This window comes from Suricata suricatta, chromosome 2 (assembly GCF_006229205.1).
Source record: "Suricata suricatta isolate VVHF042 chromosome 2, meerkat_22Aug2017_6uvM2_HiC, whole genome shotgun sequence".
NCBI lineage: Eukaryota > Metazoa > Chordata > Mammalia > Carnivora > Herpestidae > Suricata > Suricata suricatta.
This window is the reverse complement of record NC_043701.1, coordinates 62,431,759-62,458,699: the sequence shown is the minus strand read 5'-3', so window position 1 is coordinate 62,458,699 and position 26,941 is coordinate 62,431,759. Positions and strand designations below refer to the sequence as shown.

Genomic DNA, 26,941 nt, shown 5'->3' with positions numbered 1-26,941 from the left:
ATGAAATCAGGATCTCTGGGAGTGGGGCCTGGCGTTCCCCAGTGATTCTTACATGCCTTCAGCTGGTACCCTGCTGTAGGCCAAGGGCTTTGGTGCACACCGAGTCTTGCTTTCTTCCCCATCTTTCTTTGTTAGGGTCATCTTTTCCCTCAAAGCTTCTGAGACAGAAGAGGCACGTGCTTTTCAGGTTTAAAAACTGAGGTCATGCTGGCTTCATAAAACGAATTGAGGGAAATTTTCATCTTATCCTATGACCTGAAACAGTTTGAATAACAAAGAATATTCCTGGTTTTTGAAGACTAGAGAGTATCCAGTTATAAGACAATGAAGGCCTCTAAAAAAGCATCTCTTTAATAAACTTCCTAAAGTTCTATGATTATTGGTCAAGTCAGGTGGTCTGCCTTGTTGGGGGAACTATTTTGATAATTTATATTTTGCTAGGAAATTCTGCATTTCCTTCAGATTTTCAAATTTATTGCCACAGAATTTCAAATACAATTCTTTTATTCTTTTCCCAATTGGTAATTACGTTTTCTTTCTCGTTCTAATGCTGCAGACCATGAGCTTTTCAAATTTCCTCTATTATTATAATAAGAGCTCATGCTTATTGGTTACTGACCATGTGCTAGGCACAGGGCTCTAACTGCTTTACTTGCACTAACTCATTTAACCCTCGTGACAGTTCAGTAAAAGGCTTACTCCTATCACCCTCACGTTACAGACAAATTCCTTACCTCTAGGTGTGCAGAAAAGTTAAACAACTTTCCAGCAGCTCTGCATGCTGCCTACTGACCTGTGTGTGAGCTTAGACTTAGCCTACCATTTGAGTATGTTATTCTAGGGCTAAGAATCAAGGGGGAGGGGAAAGGAATAACAACAGCATTCCCGCTCAAAGCTCTCAACTAGAGCGAATAATCTCTAAGAGTTCTGTGGCCTGGAGGTGACACCGACAGAAAGTGGCCAAAGACAAGGGGCTGTGAGTTCCAGGCTTAGATGGATTCCAAGCTATGTGACTCTGTTCATGACCTGGCTCAAGGTCATTTAATTGCCTTGAGTGTTCACTCAGTGACAGAACCTTGTGTCAACACCACAAGCTGGGCATGAAGAGGAATAAAAAAAAAAATAAATAACCACAATTATCTGAAAGACGTGAGAAGTTTTTCTGTTCTACTCAGAACAACAACACACTTTTGTATGAAAAGATACATTTAAGAGATCTCCCAGGACTGGACTTGCTGCAAGAATAAAATCTGGATGTTTCAGTATGGTCTTTAAGGATTTTCCACCACCTGACATCAACGGGCATTCTGAGCCCATCAGCCTCTGCTGCCTTCAGGCACCACGCAGAACCTGTCAAGCAAACTCCAGGCTCGCTGTGTCCATGTAGGTCTGTCCCTGTACCTCTGCTCATGGTTTCCCCGCCACCGTGAATCCCCTTTCTCCATCTCTGGAATTCTGCAAGCTCTGGCACATCATAACACAATTGTCAATTCTCTCCTCCCATAGCTAAATAATACTAGCACTTACATGGAGCTTACAACGCGTACCAGCACTTTATATCTGTTAGTTTATCTAATCTTCAAAACAATCCTACGGATTATGTATTATTCTTGTCCCTATTTTAGAATTGGGAAAACTGAGATTCAGTCATTTGTCCAAGGCTACATGGCAACTAGCAGAGTTGGGATTTAAACCCAGGCAATCTGGCTCTACCCTCTTAACCTCTCCACACAGTACCTGTGGGTGGGCATGAGTTCCAGTGACTTTTACACCTGTTACCTTCCCGATCGGACAGCAAGCTCCCCCAGGAAGGGCTGTGGGTATGGTTCTGATATACCTTTGTACCTACTTAGTAATCGAGTACCTGTCAGGCTTGGTTGATAGAGCATATGACTCTTGATCTTGGGTTGTGAGTTCAAGCCCCCTCAAGTTGGACATGGAGATTACTTAAAAAAAAAAAAAAAGAAATGACTTTCCCTACTTAGTAGATGTGCTGTTAACTCTCTGCCGATAGAGTCCTGCTAGAGAAGAATACAGTACTCGGTAGATGGGTTGAGGAGGGCAAGGGTGAAGAATTTGGAACCAAGGCCCCTGGGGTCAAGATATATGAAAGTGTGGGTAGGGAGGCCAACTCTGATAAATGATACAGTGGAAAATCACTGCTGAAGAGTAAACAAATGCAAGTCCAGTGAGTATAAACTGAGACAGGCAACGGAGAGGCTGGCAGATGTGTGAATGTCTGCAGACTCTTGGGGGACCTGGGACCATACCTTAAGGCCTTGCTGCACACAGTGTGGTTTCTGGACCAGCAATGGGGAAGCCTGTTCTGAAATGCAGAATGCTAGACCCTACCCTAGACCATGGAAGTGGAATCCGCATTTTAATAAGACCCTCATGGGACTCCAATGCACACTAAAGTTTGTAAAAGGCTCCCATATGGCCAGACATTCAGGCCCACCCCCAGAGCTGGTAACTTAACTGGTCTGGGGTGGGACCAGGGCATCCATATTGAAAAAAACCATTTTCAGGTAAGTACCGTGCACTCTGGGTTAGGCCTTCCCTAGAGACCTGTCAAATAGAATAATGGGGGAGGGCAAGGGGTGGAGAACCCCAGCTCTGCCACTCATGAGCTGTGTGACCTTGGGCATGGCACTCAATGTCAAATGAAGAAAGTAGATTATATCAGTGGTTCATGAAACTCGGGATCAAAAAATATACATTCTCTGGGGCGCCTGGGTGGCTCAGTCGATTGAGCATCCTGCTTTGGCTCAGGTCACGATCTCACAGTTTGTGGGTTTGAGCTCCACGTCGGGCTCTGTCTTGACAACTAGCTTGGAGTCTGGAGCCAGTCTTCACATTCTATGTCTCCCTCTCTCTTTGACCCTCCCCTGCTCATGCTCTCTCTCTCTCTCAAAAATAAACAAAACATTAAAAATAAATACATTCTTGGATCAAGTTTTAATTCCCAGGGCTGGGCCTGAGGATTTGGTGTTTTTAATAAGTTTTCTAAAAGACCCTGAGGCAGCTGGCTGGCAGCCCTTTTGGGGATCAGTGGACTAGGTGACCTCTAGGTCTCTCATTCTAACATTCAATGAGGAGAAGCATTTTCTTTCCTTTTTCTGAAAGCAATGGTAAGTATATGTCAGTATAGGGCAGTTCAAACATTTTTGTCTGCACTGTAACTCGCAGTAAGAAATACAGGTCCTTTTCATGGAGACCCTATCTGTATCTATCTATATATATCTATCTCCAAAACACCTTCCTGTTATCTATTCATTTTCTCTTTTCTTCTCTATTTTATTTTATTTTTTAATAATACTGATTTTTAAAAAGGATTTAAATGCTTATTATTTTTGTGAAATATATTATTTTGGGAAAGAGAGAGAGAACACACATACACATGCGCACGTGTGCAAGTTGGGGAGGGGCAGCGAGAGGGGGGCAGACCATCTGAAGCAGGCTCTGCACTCATAGCACAGAGCCTGATGCAGGGCTTGAACCCAGGAACTGTGAGATCATGACTTAAGCCAAAATCAAGAGCCACCCAGGTGCCCCTTCTCTATTTTTTAACTGCATTGCTTTATTGTTTTCATGATCGACTAGTGCGCTCAGAAGACAATTTGAAAAGCCTCAGTAGGCAATCGCTGATGACTTTGTCAGGGCCAGAGAGCCAGAATCTGGAAGCATTATCTGTAGAGGGCATGTAAGCTCTGGGATGACCATCTCCTGAAAGCGTCCAAGGGGCAGCTGATGACAAGTTGTGAAACCACAAGAAAGGGGTATCAGTTGAGGAAGTTGGACATGAGAAAAGGGGGAGGCCCAAGACTCCAGGCTGAGGAGTTTAGCAAGAACTCCAGAGGCAATGTGCCCTCATACAGCTTCTAGACCAGAGGAGATTTGTAGAACGTTTAGAGCAATGGTTCTCAACACTGGAAACACATCAGAATTACCTGGAGACTTCTTTAAAAGTGCCGGTACCAAGGCCCTCCTCTGAGACACGCTAGGCTTCTAACCCAACATTCTTCCAATTAATTAGACTATACTGTGAGATGGAAAACCAGTGATCTAGAAGCTAAAGATCTGGAGGTCACCTCCACCCAATAACGTGGGCCTTTAATTTCTTTGAGGTTTCCTAACTATGAAATGGGGATAACAACACCCATGTCAGCAGCTTGCTGTGAGGTTAAATACGATAAAGCCACATACACCTTTGACCTCAGTGAAAAGTCACTTCATTGTGAATCCAGCTGCCTCGGTAGACTAGTAAGAACATTAAATCCCAGAAAGGCAGGTCCAAGTTCACACAGTTGGGCAGCAGCCGAGCAGAAATGATGCACCAATCCAAATGCTAATCCTACCGCACCAGGAGGGCTTCTCTGGATATAGGAAAAGAGCCCAGAGCAAACTCAAACGACCCCAATTGGCCACACTGAACTTCAGCCAGAGCACCAGGCCAATGGAGAGTCCCTCACACAAAATAAAGCCTTAGTTTTCCTTAGCCAAGAACCAGGTCATCCTCCCTCCCTACAATGTTGTATGGGCTTAGCTCTACTGCTGATAGTGTTTGATTCTGACCCATTTGACCTTGATGTTCTTTTCTGATCACAGTACCAGGAATGAAATCAGTACCTCCATGGGGGAAAATGCAGTGGGGGAATGATTCTTTACCCATGGTTTGGGAGGTGAGTGGGAATGAGGAAGTAGGGGCTGACGGATCCGCGAGCTGGAAGGCACTTTCAGCAATTGAGATGTGAAGGGTTGAGGGACTGGGAGAACTGCAGTTGAATCATGTTCCCCTAAACGATGTTAGAAGTCCTAACCCCCAGGACTTGTGCCTGTGCCCTTTCTTGTAAATAGGGTCTTTGCAGATGATCAAACTAAGATGAGGTCATGAGGGTTGGCCTTAATTTAATATGACAGTGTACTTGGGGCACCTGAGTGGCTAAGCCAGTTAAGCATCTGACTCTTGATTTCAACTCAGTCATGATCTCAGGGTTGTGGGATCGAGCTCCGAGTTGGGCTGTGCGCTGAATGTGGATCCTGCTTAAGATTCTCTCTCTCCCTCTTCTTTTGTCCCTCCTCTGCTTGTGCATGCATGTGCTCTCTCTCTTTAAAAAAAAATGCGTCCTTAGAAAAGGGAAATTTGGACACAGATAGATACAAACAGGGAACACACCACGTGAAGATGAAAGCAGAGACTGGGGTGAGGCAACTATAAGTCCAGGGAGGTCTCAGATGGCCAGCAAACTACTGGAAGCTAGGAAGAGGCATGGAACAGATTCTCCCCCCAGCCCTCAGAAAGAAGAGACCCTGTGGACACCTTGATCTCAGACGTCTAGCTTCTAGAGCTGTAGGACAATAAATTTCTGTTGAGGTACTTTGTTACAGCAGACCTGAGAAACAGATGCAGCGAGTGTTAGATCCTTGCTCAAAGAACACACTGTCACGCACCAAGGGAAAGAGACCCAAATGTCTTCCCTGAAGAACAAGAACTTCAGGAGAGTAAGAGTGTTCTGTCTCTGGTGTGACTTACCCTATGGTGGAGATGCCCTGCTTCTTTCTGGTGCAGGGACCTAGCCTTTGAAATACAGCTTGTGTCCTGGGGCGCCTGGGTGGCTCAGTCGGTTAAGCCTCCGGCTTCGGCTCAGGTCATGATCTTACGGTTCTTGGATTCGAGCCCTGCGTCAGGCTCTGTGCTGACAGCTAGCTCAGAGCCTGGAGCCTGCTTCAGATTCTGTATCTCCCTCTCTCTCTGACCCTCCTCTGTTCCCACTGTCTCTCTCTGTCTCTCAAAAATAAATAAAGAACACAAAAAATTAAAAAAAAAAAAAGAAATACAGCTTGTGTCCTAAGTTCAAGATCACCAGTCTCTTGGTTGATGTTCTCAGATATGCCTGGATATGAGCAAAATCCAGGGGTGATTTTCTCACTGAGCAGTACAGCAGGTAATAACTCTTGTATGGTTGCTTATTCCATGCTCGGTGCTCTTTTTCATGAATGTTCACAACAACCCTCTCATGCAGGTGCTCTTGAATCATATCCATTTTACAGATAGAGAAACTGAGACACAGAATTGTAAAGGAGCTTCCTCAAGGCTGCACAACTAGAAATGTTAGAGCTGGAATATGGACTCAAGTAATCTGGCTGGAGAATCCAGGACCTTAGCCACCACAAAAAACAAAACAAAACAAAACAAAAACCTGAAGGTTTACCTTGGGGCAACTGTTATTCTAAATACTTCCATTCTTTTTTTTTTAAAATAATTTTTTAATGTTTTTTATTTATTTTTGAGAGATAGAGAGAGACAGTGTGAGCAGGGGAGGGTCAGAGAGAGAGGGAGGCATAGAGTCTGAAGCAGGCTCCAGGCTCTGGCTGGAACCCATGAACCATGAGATAGTACCTGAGCCGAAGCTGGATACTCAACCAACTGAGCCACCCAGGTGCCCCTAAATACTTCCATTCTTAACCCATTTCACATTCCCAACCATTTACCTAAGCTTGGGTCAATCGTTTGATATTTACATTTCCAAGAAAGCTATTTCAAATTTGAATTAAAAACGGCCCCCCATTTCCCATAACACACACACACACACACACACACACACACACACACACACACACACACAATCTCGTGCTTCCTGCTGAGCTGGTCGCTGGCTGGTGATCCCACAGCTACCCCTAGTGGATATCTTCCCATGGCCAGTGGCCTGCCCTTCCCCCTCTCAACACACCACACCCCCAACTTCCAGCCCTGGTCCTCCAGCGAAAACGATGAAGCGAACGCTTTTCTGGGGAAGCAAGGCCTCCTAAAGCCAAAGTCATTGGTTTCCAAAGTAGGATTTGATGGGTTTTCTTTTCTGGTCAGAGGTGCATGGTACTCGGCCTCCCTATTCTCTGTCTGTGATTTTGGCACAAAATAATAACTCTTGCTTTTATAAGGGAGTACGGGGGAGGGGTGGGTAGGAGGAGCAGGAGAGCAACATGGAGGAGGAGAAGGGCAGACAGAAAATAAAGGAGGGAGAAGAGGAAAAACCAAAGATGGTCACATATCCGGGCCAGGAACAGGGGCTAGGTACTCAGCACATGGTTCCCACTGCCAGAAACCCCAGAGGTTAGGTAGAGTGCTGTGCAGAACAGGGCTCAGACCCAGTACTCCAACTGCTACCCCCAAGAGCTGGGGGGTCGGGGAGCAGCCTTGCTCTTGTCAAGAAGGAAGTCTTCTCAATGAGGAGTTTGCATTGGTAAAGGCCACAGGGATGTTTCTCCAAGGTTCCACCTGCCGGGCAGGATGACACTGGGAAGGCAGCTACGATCACTTAGAGGTTTCTTCACCTTAGAGACTGATGTGTGTCACAAGGAAACGGCGCAGTGGTCCAGACAGTGCCCCCACGTGTGTGCTCTGGGGCTTCTGCCTTGGGCCTTCTGACCCACCCACCGCCTAAGTGGAGAATGCCAGATGGGCCCAGCTCCCTTGCAGAATTAGCCAGTGAGATGCCCTGGCGGTTACGGGTTTCCTCCAAATCTGATCGCTTAGGAGGAAATAGATCTTTCCGCCCCAGCAACTACAAAATTGGTCTTTGCATCTGTGAAAATTATGCTCTAGCTGACAGCAATCTTGAACGTTAATCAAGTATCAATCACTGACATGAGTGGAAAACAGAGCTGGAGTCTTTATTCGAGCCTTGTTGAGCGAGGCAAAGCAAGGGCTGCTGGGGAGAAGACCCCCTCACAGGTTTGAATCCGCGCAGAGGAGTGGACCGAGCAAGAGCCCGAGGGAAGACTTGACTCCACCCTCAAATGCAGAACTCCCTAGGTCTCAGTTTTTCCATTTGTAAAACAAGGGAAACTCGTTAGGCCCTCTGTGTCTCCCAAGCAGGCCTTACACTGCAGCACTGATTTTTTTAATTACTCAGAATAATTAGGGGGAATAAACCTTCTGGAGGGAGGGGGGGGTCTCTTTTCTTGCCAAATTATTAGTTCAGGATGTATTTAACATGTGCTGCATCCACATCAGGTGAACGTTCTCTTTCAGTTTTCCCTCCAGTGTCTGAGGTGTCTGGTCCCCACCGAAAGGGCTCCTTTTCCTCACGTGAGAGCCACCGCCCTTTCTCTCTATCCTTGTCCCAACGTTTTTAACTCAGACCTTACCCCCTCTGAGAGTGCATTCTGCTCCAAATACAAAACCTGAATGTAACGTGAGGCCAGCCAAACTGAGGGGCATTCTACTACACAATGACTTATAATTTTCACAAGGGTCAAGGCTGTGAAAACAGCAGGCTGAAGGACAGGAGAAATCACGGAGACGGACGGAAGGGACAGGACAACCAAGCCTAACATCCAATTCTGGGTGTTTAACTTTTTCTTGGCTATTCAAGATAACTTGCAACCTTTGAATAAGGTCTCCGCTAGTGATGCCAGTTCCCTGATTTTGATAACCTCACCACAGTTATGTAAGAGAGCATCTTTTTTTTTTGGAAACGCACATTGAAATTTAGCAGGCATGGTATTTGCACATTACTCTCAAACAGTTCAAAAAATCTGTAAAATATAATATATAATATATAAAAACATGAAAATGTATACACACACATATATATGGGGGAGGTTGAACTGCTTTTTCAACTTTTCTGTGAGTTTGCAATGACCTTCTTTCCCTTCCAGAAAAGCACTCCACAGTCAACCACAGCATCTCCCTTTCATGCTGTGAACGTCCTTCGAATGTAGTTTTTCACATGGCTGGTGTGTAAGCATGTCTTTTGTATTCCTCGGGCCACTCGATTCCTAGGCAAACGTTACAGTGGGAGGGTCCTTGGAGACCAGGTGATGTGACCAGCTGCAGAGGGGCCTCTGGCTCTTGGTCTCACAGCTGACATGTGCCTGAGCCCTGGATTCCGAGTCCTGGCCCCCACCCCGCACTGTGCTTTCTGCGACTCCACACCATGTGACCACCACAAAGGAGTGACAGCTGTGATGGGGACATTGATCCTGTTGGCCTTTAGGGCAATGGATGGGGACCTGTTTGAAGGGGCAGAGGCCCTGGTGTCAGTGTCCTTCCCTCCCTCTTCTCCAGAGGGTCTGTGGTAAGAAACATGTAGGGCAGCTGCCCTAATCTCATCTGTTCCCTCTGCTCTAAGTGACACCTATATGCTAACGAGTCTCAAATTTGTCAACCCTGACCTCTGTCTGAAGCCCACACTCCTGCATCCAACTCCCAACCCTTTCAAAAGAGTTTACCTTCAATTAAATCCACATTCCCTCCCATAAAATGTTAAAAGGTACACTTCCTTCCACCAATGTGAAGATACACGTGTTACAGATATAAAATCATGATATACAGATTTGTATGTAACTTTTTATAAGTGTGCAGTATGTAACTTTTTTTTTAAAGTTTATTTATTTATTTTGAAAGAGAGAGAAGCGGAGAGGGGGGGGGAGAGAGAGAGAGAGAGAGAGAGAGAGAGAGAGAGAAAGAATCCCAAGGGATTCTTGATCCCACAAACCTCAAGATCATAACTTGAGCTGAGATCAACAGCTGGATGCTCAATTGACTGAGCCACCCAGGCACCCTCATAACTTTTTAATTTAACTGTAAAGCTGTTTTGTGAAGTTTATCATAATCAAGGCTCAGAGACTTATCTTGTGCCTGTAGTCGGAGTTCTCAGAAACCTCCCACACATGCAAAGTCCCCTAGAGACCAAAATAAAAAGTAACTGAAAGTAAGACGGAGAAAGAAGAAACAAAGGCAAATTAGCTTTAAGGATTCCTTGTGGTTTAAAAAAGATAATGTACCGAACCACAAGGCCCAGCCTGGGTGGGAGTCATAACTTTTGCAGGTCTGAGGGTCTTGTGCCTCTCCACTGAACCTGTTCATGTGCTGGCCATACACAGTCCTGATATGAATTAGGAAGGGACACTGTATTTGTGACAAGGGGAAAGGTGGAATGCTGGACTTTGACACCTGCTTTCTCTCCACCTGAGGGGCCCTGGGCAAATCAGCCGCATGGCCTCAGCAGGTCTCCGGTCCCTCTACTGTAGCAAGGGGGTAAGGAGGTTGGCTCTGTCATCTTGCAGGCCTCTTTCCAGCTCTATCCTTCTGCAGTTCTGTTGTGGGCAGGGGTCGCCTGTTGGGCCACACAAATGAACAGGTGCTATGTCTTTGAGGTCCACGCAGACATCACATGGACATCACAGGCACCCTCCTGCCAGACAGCGGCCCAGCCTGGCATCCTCCTGGCTACCCGAGCCTGGGCATGCCTGAGCCAGAAAGCGGAGGCTCACCTTCCTGCTTCCGGAGGCCTCCTCCTCAAGCCTGAGGCTTGGGACTTCTGCACTGTGTGCCTCTGACAACTTTTATTAGCCAAGTACAGTGCTCTGGAGAGCTGCTATGCATGATCAGAGCAAAACAACCAGGAGCCAGATTGGACGGGGCTGCCTCTGTCCCCTGGGAGGGGGGCCTACCCTGGAGAGCAAGGACAAGGTCAGGCAGTTTCATGAACCAGTAGGGCAGACTATTAAAGTAAACTTCCCTTTCCTGAAAGATGCTGGCACGTAAAAACCACAAAAGGCCCTGAGTTGGGGAGGGGGACTGGCAGTGGGAGAGAGAATTCTCAAACTCTCTGCAGAAGAAGGAGGGAAATGGCAGGGAGTCAGCGGGGACCTGGCCTCTGACTTTGGAACATCCCTCTCCTCCATTATCATATTCATTATTACAGTTGTTTTGCTAATTATTTTAGGGTGAAGCTAATGTTAAGATTGGTTTGCATCCCCTCTACAAGGGCCAGTGCCCTGGTGAGAGATGTTTGGAGATGCTGGGCTCCTGAGGGAACTCCCTGGGGATCAAAGAGTTCTCTGTGGAGAGTCCTTAAAATGGAGTTTAGGGTGTGGGCACAGCTTGAGGGAGTGAGAAAGGGTGAAATGAAAATATTCAAAGTCAAACAAGAATGAGAAGGAAAAGTCCATCTTTCAAAAACAGTTGGATGATGCATGTAGTTTGATTTCCTTCCTTCCTGCCTGCCTGCCTGCCTGCAAGAGTTCCCTTAAGGCGGTGACCCAGCGGCCATTCTGCTGTAGGTCAGAGAACTCTGTGCACCGACAACCCCCACCCCTCACCTGCAGACCTGGAAGGTCCCGCGCCAGTTTGAAAACAGCCAATCATGAAGCTCTAGCTTCCCATCACCCTGACAGAGGAGGCAACCTATTCCATCCTGCCACGTCCCTGAAATGCCTTTATTTGATAATCTGCCCTCCCAAGATCAAACCCGGAACCCCCTCACCCATAAAAACCCCCACCCATCTCCTACCAGGCGCGACTTCCCTGACTCCCCACTCCTGGAGTCACGGAACCTCGCCCCGGAATTGCAGATCCCAATAAAGGCTTTCTTGGCTCCATAACTTGGTCTCTTTCTTTCCTCTCATCTCTGCCTCCATCTATTAAATCTTACACTTCCTTCCTTCCTTCTTTTCTCCCTCCCACCCTCTCTCCCTCCCTTAGCTTTATTTAAGTAATCTCTACACCCCAGGTGGGGCTCAAACTCACAACTCTGAGATCAAGAGACACGCTCCTCCAAGTGAGCCAGCCAGGTTCCCCTGGTTTGATTTTCTTAACCAATGCATTTAAGCCTAGTTCTGCCCTTATTTTGAAAGCTCAAGAGCTGTGGTCTTTGGAGGTGTTTTTTGAGGGGAGTGGGGGGCGGGGAAGGAGGTGCATAGAGTTGTCACACTCAGAAAAGAGGCTGTGAGGAGCACCTAGGTGGCTCAGTCGGTTATAAGCATGTGACTTCGGCTCATGTCATGATCTCACAGAGGGCTGACAGCTCGGAGCCTGGAGCCTGCTTCAGATTCTAGGTCTCCCTCTCTCTCTGCCTCTTCCCTGCTTGTGCTCTGTCTCGCTCAAAAATAAATAAACATTTAAAGAGAAAAGAAAAAAAAAGGGGCTGTGAAAACTCCATCCCTGGGTATTAAAATGATACAAGATGGCATTTAGGCTGGTGGATTTCAACTGAAGGAAGCTTCAGAATCCCTCTGGGGTAAGGGCCTGTTCTTTATTTCAAAAGCCCCAGAAACAATGGTAATTCAGCCTGATTCTCTGTTGTCCCCAGACCTGCTGCTCCACAGGTCCAAGTGCACTGTTGAGAACCTCTGTTGGACCTAGATACTTATGGCTTGAAAAATGAATCAACCTGTGAAATTTCTTCCTGCACTATGATTATCAAATCTTAAGGCACCTGTACCAACTATGCTTCATAGCCATCGTCTCGGCCTTCAGGTGGGGGAATTGGGCTTTACCCCTCTTGTTGTTGTTGCTGCTGCTGTTTTCTAGAAGAGAATTTCAGAACAGCGTATATCAACTCTGCAGGCACTCAGAAAGAAGTGTAGACTGAAAAGTGTGTCTTGGCACCACGGAAGGTTATGTCCCTGTCTCCAAGGCCAGAGCCTGCTTTCCGCTCTGTCATTCACCAGCTTGCATTTCAAACAAGATGTTTTGTGAGCAGTTAAATGTGATGCATGACACAGTGTTATATTTACAACTGCATGTTCTACCCTTTTTAAATTTTTATTCTTTGAGAGTGAGAGAGAGAGAGAGAGAGACAGTGTGAGCGGAGGAAGGGCAGGGCGGGGGAGAGAGAGAGACAGACAGACAGAGAGACAGAGAGACAGAGAGAGAGAATCCCAAGCAGGTTCCATGCTCGGCACAGAGCCCAACTCCGGGCTGGATCTCACAATCCTGGGGTCATGACCTGAGCTGAAATGAAGAGTTGGATTTGCAACCGACTGAGCCACTCAGGTGCCCCTACAATTGCACTTTTTAAAATGTCACTCTTATCCAATCACTTCTCAAAATGTAAGCACTCCCCGCTTCCCCCACTAGCCGCTGCTCCTCAAAATAAAGCTGTGACTCTTTGAAAAAGGCTTTTCCTTTTTCTCAGTTTGTCGTTCAAGCTTTCTATCACCTGGCTCCAATGTGGTCTTCCGAACTGCCCCCTCTCATTCCCCTGGAAAGCCATGCCTATCACTTCAGGTTGGCTGGCTGCCTTACTGTTTCATATTCTTCTCTAGTGTTATAATAACTCATAGGAGGGGTGCCTGGGTGGTTCAGTTGATTGGGCTGCCAACTCTTGGTTTCCACTCAGGTCATAATCTCATGGTGGGTGGGTTTGAGCCCCGCATCCGGCTCCGGGCTGACAGCATGGAGCCTGCTTGGGATTCTCTCTCCGTCTCTCTCTCTGCTCCTCTCTTGCTAGCACATGCATGTTTTCTCTCTCTCTCTCTCCCTCTCTCAATAAACTTAAAAAAATAATGATGTGTAGGATTGTATCATTAGAATTGCGGATGCACCTTAAGTATTCCCAATAGCTGGACATCTTTCTGTTCTTCCAAGGAATCATCTAGACCAGAGGTTATCAACTTTGGCCAGTCACTGGAGTATGGGATTATGGGCAGTGGGAGAGTGGGAGGTGGTGCATTTTTTTAAAATTGAGGTATGACATACATACAGGGAAAGGCACAAAGCACAAGTATGTTGCTTTTTAGCTTTGGATGTACAACACAGCCTCATGTAACCAGCACCCAGATCAAGAAACAGAACATTACCAGCAACCCAGGAAGGCTGGGGTAAAGGAGGCTTTTGAAAAACTTTCACTTGGGGCGCCTGGGTGGCTCAGTCGGTTAAGCCTCCGATTTCGGCTCAGGTCAGATCTCACATCCGTGGGTTCGAGCCCCGCGTCAGGCTCTGTGCTGACAGCTAGCTCAGAGCCTGGAGCCTGCTTCAAGTTCTGTGTCTCCTTCTCTCTCTGCCCCTCCCCCTCTCATGCTCTGTCTCTCTCTGTATCAAAAATAAATAAAACATTAAAAAAAAAAAAAGAAAAACTTTCACTTTGGACACAATCCTTTGAGGTTCTTAATCCTCAATGTGAAATAAGCCTAGGGATTTACCTCTTTAAGATTCTCCCAGAGAAGTCTGGTTTCCTGTGCACCTCCAGTCTTGGAGACCGTGAATCTACCAAAGGTTTTCAAATTGTCCCTCATGTGTCATCTTGGGGGATGGCTGTTGACACAGGAAACTGTCAGACTTGCCTTCTCCTGCAGTCAGAGCCACGTGTATCTCTTTCTTTCTTTTTTAAAATATTTATTTATTTTGAGACAAAGAGAGAGAACATGCACACAAGTGGGGGAGGGGCAGAGAGGGAGAGAAAAAATCCCAAGCAGCTCCACAGTGTCAGTGCAAAGCCTGATGATGGGCTTGAACTCACAAACTGTGAGATCATGACGTGAGCTAAAATCAAGAGTCAGATGCTCAACACACTGAGCCATCCCAGGGCCCCTTGTATCTCTTTCTTAAACTGAGCCTCCAGTTTAAGAAAGGCCTCCCTTGAGGCACCTGAATGGCTCAGTCGGTTAAGCTTCCGACTTCGGCTCAGGTGATGATCTCGAAGTTCGTGGGTTCGAGCTCTGTGCTGCCAGCTAAGCTCAGAGCCTGGGATCTGTCTTTGAATTCTCTGTCTCCTTCTCTCTCTGACCCTTCCCTGCTCACACTGTGTCTCTCTCTCTCTCTCAAAAATAAATAAAACATTAAAAAATTAAAAAAAAAAGAAAGGCCTCCCTCTATGGATAAGAACAACACCTTAATCCACAATTCTTCCAACTTTCTCTATTGGTCAGGGTTCAGCTGAGGAAGCAGAGCTACAAGGATGGATATGGACGTATATGAATATGTAGCTATATATATGGATCTATATAACAGGTATTTAACCATTCACAATAGGAATTGCTGGTTCAACAGCCAGGTAAGTCTACTGTTTTTGTGTTTGATGCTGGAGCATGAAGTCTACAGGGCACGTGGTCGGGAAGGAAAAATCTTGGGATACCAAGACTAATCTGGAATGCACAGCTTTAACTGGAACTTCAGGAGGATGGACTGACACTCATGTTCATGTTGCCTTTGACCTTGATAGGATGGATGTCCCCCAGAAGCCAGGACCCTTCACCATGGAACTAAGCTCTCACAGCTGGCCCAGGAGTGAGAGAAGCTGAAGGGGGATCCAGAGAAAGGTGGAATAATTACAGGCCTGGCCACTGCCACATGGCAAGGGGATGAGCCAGCAGGTAGGCGATGATGCATGTCCTTTAAAATGGCTGCCACTTCCCTTCCATCCTCCAGCTCTCCCAAGAATTCCTCTGTGGCCCAACCCAATTAGGAAGCCACAGGACAGGGAATTCTGGGAGATGTCGTTCAGCCGAGCTAGGCAGCCGCATGACAAAGCCATCACGACCCATCTAGATGATCCCTGGTTCTCAAGCTCAGATGCACACCAGAATTGTGTGAAGGTTTTGTTTTGTTTCTGTTGTTTTCTAATGTTTCTATTTTGAACTAGAGAAAGAGAAAGAGAGGGTCAGAGAGAGAGGGGAATAGAGGATTCTAAGCAGGCTCTGCACTGACAGCAGAGAGTTCAACGTGGCATTGGAATCTGCAAACTGCGAGATCATAACCTGAGCCGAAGTCAAATGCTCAACTGACTGAACCACCCAGGCACCCTGGAATCATGTGGAGTTTAAAAAACCCAGAAACCAGTTCTATCATCAGGATACAGAAGCTTCCCAGGTCACCCTAATGTACAGTTGTGGCTAAGAAACACTGGCTGTCAACCTCAGTACTAGCCTCAACCTGGAGCTCAAGAAGATAAGTCCTCTCTTCTCACCCCAGGAGAAGCATAAAAAGCTCTGCTTATTTTTTCTAGAAGGTTTTCTCATTATCCTGCCTTCCTGCATCTGTCTGTCCTCTGTGCGCCCAGCCACAGCCCTCCCGCAGTCCTCAGCACGCTAGCTGCACCTTGCTCGTTCTCCTCCTCTGCTGGTGGATGAGGAGCACGGTGGGCGGGCCCTGAGATCATCCCACGGCCAGCAAGCTCACAGTGAACTGAAGACTTGGAAGTTTTCACTATTAAGCTTCTAAATAACGCATCTCTTCCTCCTAGGCATAGAGGAATTAAATGATTATAGCACAGCAAAGTGGTCAGTGAGCACTTAAACAATGTAATATGAGCAAGGGTTGGCAAGAGTCCGTGCCGTGCGCTCGCGAGCGGTGGAGCAGCCACTGCTGGGTCCTTCTCAAGGACGGCTGAAAGAGGAGGCCAGCAGGGGCCACTATGGGAAAAAAGCGAGAAAAGAGGTGGGGGCCGGAAAGAGCTCAGGTTCAAGTTCCAGCACTGCCACTGACAAGCAGAAGAGAGGGCTGTGAAACAGCTTGCTGGGGGATGTCGGTCCAGAAGCATGGGCATTTCTATGTGTCGGGCAGTAACTCTGTTACAGGGAACAGTGATCTTGATTGTAGATTAGACCCTTTGCTTTCTTTTTCTTTTCCACAATGTGGTTGTTCTAATGAGGTCTGCTGAAGGGTGAGATTGATACAAGTTGGCCAAAATAGGGTCTTCAGGATTTCCTTTGGGCTACTGTTACTTCTGCTCCCCTTGTCCTCCCACTACAGCAGACAGCTGAAGATTGCTGGGGCGCCTGGGTGGCTCGGGTCATGACCTCACGGTTTGTGGGTTTGAGCCCTGCTTCGGGCTCTGTGCTGATGGCTCAGAGCCTGAAGCGATGCTTCCGATTCTATGTCTCCCTCTCTCTCTACCTCTCCCCACTTGTGCTCTGTCTCTGTCTTAAAAATAAATAAACAAAAGAAAAAGTTAAAAAAAAAAGACTGCTAAGCCACCCCGTCCCATACTGTGTAAAATAAGTATACAGAGAGCAACTTTCTGAGAAACAACATTAGGCATCTTTTCCTGCATCTCTGTGAAGTAAACCCGGGGAAGGATCAGGCAGTGCTCCAGCACGTTCAGTGGCAGTGTTTACTGTGTAGGGGTGTTTCCTGTGCTCAGACTCGGTTTTAAGCTTCTTGAGGGCGAGGCTGGCTCTTGATGCCCCTTTATTTGGATCTCAGTGTCTAAGACAGGGTGGCAGACGGATACTGGATCCAGGGATCCAATGTTCCGGGTTCTAGGGGCACCTGGTTGGCTCAGTCGTTTAAGTGTCTGACTTTGGCTCAGGTCATGATTCTGTTTCCCTCTCTCTCCGCCCCTCCCTGCCTCACGCTCCGTCTCTCTCAAAAATAAATAAACGTTAAAAAAAATTTCAAAGTTCCAGGTTCTAGTTGCAGCTCTGCCCTTCAAAAGTGACTTGAGTCCTCTTCAGCCTCAGTTTCCTCCTCTATAAAGTGGGAGTTACCTACTTCATGGGTTACTGTGCAGTGCAGGTTAGACAAAGTGTGGGGAAATGCTCCCGTGGCCCCAGCAGTGCTGTCCAAGTGGGAGACAATGTGGCGAGGGCTGGCACTTCTCAGGAACCAGGCACTGGCCCACTCCCTCGCTGAGGACAGGGAGGCACAGAAGTGGCTGATCCTACCTGAACCTGCTGTTGAGGAAATGCCCAGTGGTGGAGGTGAGGGGACAGGTGACCCTGAAAGCCTGCAGAGTGACAGCAGTCTCTCTCTCACTGCTCCTCTTGGGAGATCTCTGCGAGCTCTTTCCTGCTACAAGCTGGCTGCTGGCTTGGTCCTGTGTTTATTCGCACATTTTCCATCTTGTTTACTGAACCCTACAAGTGCCAAGCATTGTGCCGCCAGGGGTTGAGACCTGAATGGTGAGCACAACTAGATGAGGTCCCTGCCCTTCTTTCCCAAACAGGTTTGGACTCAGACTTATGCACCAAGAGAGAGTTGGAGAACTAGCTTCATGTAGCCCCAGGGACAGAGGCAAACTTTTTAATGTTGTGTTTTAGTGGGATCCTAGAGTTAGCTGAAAAATATCAACATGCTGGGGCAAGGTCCAATAAGAAGAAGAAAAGGAAGAAAAGGTAAATTCCCCCCAACCAACCCCCTTTTGGGTCTTCCTTACTGTGCCCCCCCTCAGGTTTCAAGGATCCTATTCTTCACAACTTTACCCCTTGTTGAAACTAGCTCTCACCAAATTTATTCATGCAAAGGGGCTCAGTGCTCTGGTGGAGCTACATTTAATAGGAGTGAAAGCCTTCAGGTAAAGGACGATGCCCTTGCTAAAGGGAGAGAGGTCAGAGGTCACCCCAAAATCACCTAAAATGTACACACACAACGGTGGTCACTTCAGACTGGCATTTCCAGGGACAATGAGGGGAGAAAGTAGGGACTTATGGCAGGGGTGAGTTCTCCCAGGCTACCCTTTGTGGCCTCTGAAGGTTTCCAAAGATCAGGGAGGAGGAAGGGCAGGAGCAGATGCTGTTGGCTTTTGTTTAGGGAAGGTGGGTTCGCAGGTGCTTATTCCATTCCTAACAGCAATTAACTAGGTAATTAGCTACATAAACAAAAAGCAGGGAAAAAAGGAAGAGCTTAAGATTTCAGTAGCCAGAACCCAGAAAAGCTCCACCCCAGACTCACTGCTGACCAAGCTGCCAGACAGCCCCACTGGGAATTTCCAGCAGGATCTACGATTTTCCTCCCAGCGACAAAACGAAGACGCATTTTGTGATAAGACAACCCTGCCCCCTGCAAAAGCCCGAATTCCAGCAAGACTATAGGTAATATGAACCCCAAGTGGACTCATTAAAATAGAAGCTTCTGTTGTAAAAGAGACACTCAAAACCACACAAAACAAATGGGCTGCACTGGGAATGATGCCAGGTAAAGGAAGAGGACTTTGCCGGCTACCCCATAAGTCCCTTCGCGCATTTGTCACACTGCCCACCCCCCGGGGGCCTTCAAAAGCAACCACACTCCTAACTTCCTGTCTTCAGCTCCTTGTGCTTACTCATGGCTCTATCACCCAACATCCTTAGCCACTGGAGGCTAGTCTTGCCCATGTTTTAGATGTCTTGTAAGCTTCCTTTAAGCTTCTCCATCTCTGCCTTTTCCTTACAAATTATCTGTTGAAGACTCAGGCCACCTGACCTGCAGTTCTGGATTTTGCCTTGGTGCATGCCAACACGTCCATGTGGACTCATTCTTAAATTTTTATAATGTTTATTTATTTTTGAGAGAGAGAGAGAGAGAGAGAGAGAGAGAGAGAGAGAGAGAGAGAGAGAGACAGAGCTTAAGCAGGGTAGGGACAGAGAGAGGGAGACACAGAATCTGAAGCAGGCTCCAGGTGCAGGGCTGTCAGCAGAGAGTCCAACACAGGGCTCGAACCCACGAACCAAGAGATCATGATCTGAGCCGAAGTTGGACGCTCAACTGACTAGACCACCCAGGTGCCCCAAATGCACTCATTCTTAATCCAAGTAATCACCTGCTTGAGAAAAACCCTGTATTCAAGCCATGTTCTTAAGGAGGGCACCCCCATCATACTTTCCCACAGTAGTGGAATGAGACAGGAAGAGAATGTGATCTGGGGGAGCTGTCTGTGGAACTAGTGGTTTATGACATTTTTCCCCTGCAATTGGAAGTGACTGGGGAGTTCTTCTCTTTAATTCCTTTCAAGATAGTTTGCTTTTGTAGGAAACACATTTGGAATGGGGTTTGGCATCGCACTAGGCTCCAAGGCCTGGGGTTGTATACTGTTAAGTTTTATCAAAGACGATTGTATAATAGGAGCCTGGATATAGCAAAACCCAAAGGAATGTAGACCACTAACCAGACTCCCCGAATGAAATAAATATAAATGATAGGTGAGGGGAAGATTAGAGCTGGCCATTTACTTATGGTTTGGAGCAAGAAAAGTTACACTTAGAAAGTTTTACCTTTCTTTAATCTCAGCAGACCATCCCACAAACATAATCATTAGCATTTTCAGAGGCTTTATTAAATATTGACTTAATAAAGAGCACATGCACTTAATAGTGACCTCTAGATGTCCCCAGTAAGTCCAGGACCTTAAATTGCATACTCCAGGGCTATGGCACCACAAAATGGACAAAAGAAATCAGCAATGTTGTACTAGGAGATGAGAGGCTTTTTAACACTTAAAATTAAAGGCGCCTGGGTGGCTGAGTCGGTTAAGCGACCAGCTTCAGCTCAGGTCATGATCTCATGGTTCGTGAGTTTGAGCCCCATATCAGGCTCTGTGCTGACAGCCCTGAGCCTGGAGCCTGCTTCGGGTTCTGTGTCTCCCTCTCTCTCTCTCTCTGCGCCCCGCTCATGCCCTGTCTCTCTCTCTTCCAAAAATAAGTAGATGTTAAAAAATTAAAAAAAAAAATTAAATACATGTGGGGTCTGTTTTGATTTGCACAGAAAGAAAAAGCCCCCAAACTGATGGATACAAGAAAAAATTCAAAACTCAAGGCACCCTTCAAACTCACTAGGCTCCTGACCCTACTTTGAGAACTTTATCACAGTTGTCTAGAGCCACGGAAGGGCCCTGAGAGACGTCAGAGGGGAACACAAATTAAGCAGAGGCTTGGACTGATCACATTCTGATTCCATGTCTATATTTCTTTCCTTGGTTCTCCCAGGGGTTTTATTTGTGAAGGAAATCAGGATGGTGTGTCCCCCTCCCTGGTAACAGTAGGGAGAAGGCAGGAATGGGAAGGAGTGGGGAGAATCAGGAGAACTTAATGCACACTGGACAGACAGAATAATTTCTTTCCTGGGCTCATGAGTTTTTCTTATCTTTTTTTAAGTTTTTTTTTTGAGAGAGAGAGAGAGAGAAAGAGAGTGTAAGAGAGAGCACATATGTAAACAGGGGAAGGGAGAGAGAGAGAGAGAGAACGAACCCCAAGCAGGCACTGTTAGCACAGAGCTCAACGTGGGGCTGGATCTCACAAAATGTGAGGTCATGACCTGAGCCAAAATCAAGAGTCACAGGCTTACCTTACTGAGCCACTCGGGCACCCTAGGATTTTAAAAATCTGCTTGCAAGATTGGGTTGCTGCTCTTAGAGTGTAGATAGTAAGTGAGTTCCAATTTGGTAAGTTTTTACAACGCTTTAGGGTACAATGATGACAATGGTGTGTTAAAAATTCTAAAACCAAACTAATTTGAAATCACTTTCACTGAAAAGGCAAATATGATTCAGAAGCTTTTTTCTTATTCTTAGTTCCTGTCCTAGGCTGCCTTTCTGAAAGATCTGACACTTCCCGGAACTGCTTCCTGCCTGGGCTCTGTGACCCCGTCCTGCAGGGGCTCCAGTCTAAGTCCTCGCCTTCCCCGCTGCTCCTCTGGGCCCGTCTCGGGCGCACTAGGAACTCCACACAGTTCTTCCTCGAGCCTTGTTCTTGCCCCCTTTCCTCTACCCTAAACTCTACCATGGAATCCTCTCTTCCTACGTTTTCCAGCTTCGGCCTTGAAGAGCCACCTAGCATCTGACCGTCCTGAAGGGCCCAAGGGTGATGTCCAAAGGCAGACCCCAACCTGGAAAGGGTGTTAAATTTACCATGGCTTCCATGCTTCTGTTAGCTCACTTCTCATGCTGGGCCGGGCTCAGTCTAAGCGTGTTATGTGCATCATGGCATTTAATTTTCCACTGCCTCTCTGAGGAAGCATTTTCTACATTTTCCACGCAGGAGATTTCAGCTGGGAGAGGGCAGGAACCAGGCAAGGCAGAGCTGAGATGTGAGCCCATCTCTGGGCCCAGGTCTAAAGTACCACACTCTTCTGTCTGAAGTGGGAGATTTTGCCCTCGTGTTTTTGGACATCAGAAGGATGCAAGAGCTTTGGGGTTTACTCCTTTGGTGGGCCAGAGGGAGGACAGAGCAGTGGTCACAGGGTCTAGCTCTGTTGCCCCTGCCATGCAGCTGTGGGAGAGGGCCCTGCCCTGCCTGTAGCCAGCCCCCCTCCCCCACTGACCACTTAGCTTCCCCACGAGGGTCTACAACTGAAAGCGGGTGTGAGGTCTTTGCTTCGTACCTCCCACACTTCCCAGGCTGGAACGTAATGGGACTTCCAGGGACGGTGCCATTTATACACAGACCAGGGCCTGGGCATTCCTTCTTGGTAAACGGTGTGCATCAGTTCACAGGAAACTACTTTTACATTTGAATCAAAGAAAGTTCTGGGACATGTGGGGAAGAGGCAGAGACATGCATGGATCTGTCTTTAGATGGGCAACACGCTCTTGAACCATCATGCTGAAGAGGCACTAGAGCAGGGATCTTCAAACCCTCCCTGAGCCATTTTAGAGTCTTCTTGAATAACACCTCCCTACTTCACAGACCCATGTTCCCCACCACCAAATACTCCATAGAAATGAAATGATTGGTGGCCCTTTCTTCTAGTTTGTTCTTAGCTTTTTACCTTACGAGGATCTAGTTTTGTCAGCCAGGTTGGGAGCATGGGGTGGGGGTGGGGGATGAAGAGGAATATGGAAATAGCTATTGGACTTCCATGTACTCCTCATGACTTTCTTTAGTAATCTCTACACCCAATGGGGCTGGAACCCTTGAGATCAAGGGTCACATGCTCTTCTGACAAAGCCAGTCAGGCATCCCTTATTATGTTTCTTACTCATTGGGAGTCTGCCCTGAAATGATATCGTGGGACTCAGGTTTAGCCTGGACTGCTCGCTCCCAGGGCCCTCACACAGGCTGGCTGGATCAGGGCCTGGCAGAGGGAGGCTAAGCCGCCATGTTGGAGGAGTAGCCACTCCAAAGAACCATGTGCTTAGCTAGTATGTGTGCATGTGTGTGTGCGTGTGTGCATGTGTGTTAGGATGACTTACCCTGTGTAGTTGGTTGTGGTAGCAAGTGAGATGTAATCAGAGACCCTAAAAAGCTCATAGCAGTGAAACTGCCCTTGGACTGATCTCACACCACAGGTTCCTGCCCACACATCCAGCCCTGTTCCTCCTACTGGAACACAGGGAGTTAAAAACGAAACAGCCCTGGAAAATGGAGACCTAATTATCCATGGCAATTTAATAAATAACTAAGGTTTACTAGGCCTTATTAAAATAAATGTATAGTGTATTTTCTTATGCTCTGACATTCACTTCTTTACTTGTCAGCACCTGCTGGCAGCAGCTGGAGCAATCTCACCAATTTTGTTGCATGTGCAAATCAATTTGATTTTCTCCCAAAAAGATAAAAACCAGTAATGGGATTAAGTTACAATTAAGGCATGTCATTAAAAGCACAGGCAACGTGAAAAGGCTGAGGAGGACCTGTCTTGAGGTCACCGGTGACATCCTTCCGCCCAAGGTGAAAAGATTTCCCCCCCTCATTCTCCTGCCTGTTCTGCTCTATGTGATGTTGTGGTCCATCAATAAGCCTCTTCCTACTTCTTGAAATTTCATCCTCTTTTGGCTTTCATCATGCTGTTCATGTGCCTGGTTCCCCTCCTGGCTCTCACAGTGGCTCCCTAACTGTCCCTCTATCCGTCTGTCCATCCATCCATCCGTCTGTCCATCCATCCATCTGTCTGTCCATCCATCCTTCCACCCACCCATCCATTTGTCCATCCATCCGTCCATCCATCCATCCATTCATCCATCCATCCCTCCATCCATCCATCCAACCAACCATCCATCTAATAGTTATGACAAGCACTGGAAAAAATGACAAAGTATGTTTATACATGCTTTTACAGTTAAAAAATGCTTATATGTATTATTTCATTAATTTTTCATCACAACTATGTGAGGTGGCTGTTGGTACCCCCACGTTAGAGATGAGGAGACAGGCCGTGAGAGGACCTGTGCTTTATTAACAACAACACAACCAGCAGGTGGCAGAGTCTGAACATGAATTCTGTTTTTCATCCCAGTAAGAATTCACAATGGCACTCTCCTACCTACTGGTCAAGCGTAATTTCTCCACTAGTCACACTGCTCCTAATTAAATGTCATGATCCAGTAGATACATATTTATTGAGACTGTGCTAGGCTCTGGGGGATGTAAAGACTGGGTTCCTTCCCTCTCACAGTATGTCACCTGGTGGGGGAGATAAATATTAATCATATGGTCACACAAGGAACATTTGTTTTTGAGGTATAAGAGAGTGCTGACTTAGTTATGAAAACCAAAGAACTCTTCCAGGAGGAAGTAATCATTAAGATTACTGCACTGTTTGATAGAACATCCTGAAGAATGAGTCAGAGTTGGCTTCAGGATGATGGGGAAAAAAAAATCATACAGAAGAGGAAAAGCATGTGCAAGGGCCCTGTGGTAGCAGACCCCAATGTGCTGAGACTCTGAAGGTCAGCTTGATTGGCATATAGAGTGAAAGGGGGCCTGGCATTGGATGTAGTTCAGATCATGCAAAACTTTATGGCTGTGATAATCATTTACTTTGAGCTTAAAAGCAATGGGAAACCACAAGTCAAGACAATGATATGATTAACTTTGCTTTTTGATTCTGACTTTTGTGTGCAGAATGGACTGTAGAGGGGCAAAAGTGGAAGCAGAGAAAACAGCTGAAACAGTTTTGTACTTGTCCGAGTGAGATGTGATGACAGCTTGGACCAGGGTGGTGATGGTGGTGGAAATGGAGAGAAGAATCCCACAGATGCCCCTTGCTCTGCTCAAGCCCGTTTTCTCTCTACACCCTGTCACCAGGGTGTGCTCACGAATTTGCAGTACATGTGAGCTCGTCCTCACTGCAGGGCTCTGCTGGAGTCTCCTCTCCCAGGAAGCCTTCTCCAGCAATGCCAGTCCTCCAAGATCTTTCAGATGTTGTGTCTACATTCTGCACTGTCCATTCTCACACCTGATTCTTCTCAATGGCTTGGGCGCTCTCTGGTCCATTTCTGGAGATGCCTTCATTTGTCTTGTTGTCTTGCTTTCTCCCTTTGGAAAGTAAATGCTTTGTTGGCATTTGCTGAATGGTATCAACAGGGCTCCTTTGGAAATTACGTTTGTAAATGATTACTCATGCCAATTGCCTTATCTCTTCTCTCTAAATTAAACACTGGTTGCTTAAATCTGTCTTCATGATCTTGTTCTATCAAAACGTATGTCCCAATTTTTCTGTAATTTCCTCTAAACTCTTTCCCACATTTCTCTTAGCAGAAAGCAGCTTCAGAGGGAACCAAGTGCGAGGGCGGGGTGGTGGGGGGCCGGAGTGTAATTAAACCGGGGCTGTCTGACCAGAATTCCCATACCTTTTAATGGGGCATTTGATTAATCCTTTCCACAGGCACCATTATTCATGCCTTGATGGAATCTCATTTTATAGCCCTTAATACACGGACCCAATTTATCCACATCACATTGTATTCTAATACTTGTCATCCAAGTTATTAGCTATCTCCTTCTTGGTGTAAAATCATCAGCAAGTTTGATTAGCTTATTCCCTGGGGATGATAGGAGAGATAAGGACAGACACAGTACAATATGACCACCAATGGTTCTGCATTTGTAAAAGAAGACTGCTAAACAGGATCCACTCACGCAGCCTGGGTGCCAACATAAATATGCGCCCCCAAGGGAAGGTCTCTGTGTGTGACCCGGGAGCCAAAGCCACAAAGGGTCGACTGCTGCTGTGCCTAAGCGGTACGAGCCATCATCCCAAATGGGGTCAATTTAATTAAAAAAAAGAGTGGGGCTCCCCTCTCCTGCTTCCTAACATCCCTCACTACCCCAAATCTCTTTCCTGGAAGGCACAGCCCAGAAGCTCCCCTTTACTGCAGGATGCTGCGTCTGCCTGGAATTGCCCTTCTTTGCCTAGGCAGGACCTGGGCAGCCAGATGACCTGAAAGATGCCGGTGCTGTTGACGGCTCCTTCTCCATTGCAGAGATTCTTCCTCTTCTCTGGAACCAAACCTGAGCCTTGGGACTCACAGGCGACTTCAGTCCCTTGTAGGCAAGGTAGCCCCTGGCCTGAAGAGAGAAGTAGCCTGCACAGCTCCTACAGGATAGTGGGCTCAAAGCCCACAGAGCTTCCTGTGCCCCTTCCTGTCCACAACTGTCGGGAGCTGCCAGAAGAGCTGCCAGAAGAAAAGGCACGTGCCTTGACCTGCAAGATCAGCCACCCGCACAGCTGAGCTGCGTTATCACCTTTAGCTGAGGCCTTCTTGTTTACCTCCCAAGCCTGCCTTGTTAGCCTCTTGGGGGGCATGCTGACGCTGCAGTCCTCGCCCTTGTTTCTTAGCAACTAACTCACGTCAACTGCCCGCCTTCTACCCTTTATAAGACATGCGTGGTCTCTCAATAGAGAGCGGCTTGATCAGAAACGCTTGCCTGGCCTCCACTCTCTGTGCCCCCTGCCCTGCCCTGCCCTCACTCCCTCTCTCCCTCTCTCGGGACCCGCGCCGACTGACCAGCTAGCAGGGACACACAACCACCTCTCCTCAGCGCGATCGGGCAAATCTGCCACAGCCCCCTCTGTATCAATTATTCTGTACTTTTCTGGGCCTGGCAAGAGGAGGATGAAAGGGGCTTGCTGTGTGGCGGCACACCTCCTTCAACAGGTGATGCCTCATTGCCTTCCCCTTGAGTGGGGGCCAGCCTGAGGGACCTGTTTCAGCATTCTGGTTTCTTCTCTCTCTCAGGTTGTTGGCTCTGGGGAAAGTTAATTGTTATGTTGTGAGCAGCCCTGTGGAGAGGCCTATGGCCAGGTGAGGGCGCCATCTTGGAAGAGGGCCCTTTGGCCCCAGTCAAGCCTTCAGATGACAGCAGCTCACAGATGACAGCTGGACCCCAACCTCACGAGAGTCCCTGAGCCAGAACCACCCGGCTAAACCACTCCAGGTCTGTGACCCATGGAAACTATGGAAACTGTACAAGACGAGAAGTACTTGTTGTTTTAAGCTGCCGGATGTTGGGGTCATTTGTTACAGAGCAATAGGTTACTTATGCACTCTCGCTACTTCAGAAGGTCTTGGTCCCCTCTTTCCCTTCAACTACCTTCTCAGGTTCCATTTTGATATCTTCTCTCTGTTCAGGCAGTCTGGTATCCCTGGGGTACCCTCTATTGGCCTGTCTCTGGACTCTACTGAGGGTCCTCATAGTCTCAAGGACTCTTTCTTGAAAAGAGGGGGATGCATGGTGGCAGAGAGTGGGGTGAGCTTCTTGGTGGTCTGGGTTTGGGAATTCTAGCTCTTTGCCTGCC

The 26,941-nt window shown here is 47.2% G+C and overlaps 1 protein-coding gene across 6 annotated transcripts in view; it reads right to left on the bottom strand.

The window, feature by feature from the left end:
• ATXN7L1 (ataxin 7 like 1) overlaps positions 1-26,941 on the bottom strand; it is a 248,188-nt gene that overhangs the window by 109,634 nt on the left and 111,613 nt on the right. The window contains exon 4 of one of the 6 annotated variants that reach the window (XM_029927454.1): positions 24,013-24,678. The exons of the other annotated variants lie outside the window; for them this stretch is intronic. Within the exon in view, the coding sequence (XP_029783314.1) occupies positions 24,593-24,678 (86 nt within the window). The 3' untranslated portion in view covers positions 24,013-24,592. Of the gene's footprint in view, positions 1-24,012; positions 24,679-26,941 lie in introns of those variants that run through there. 6 annotated transcript variants of the gene reach the window in all.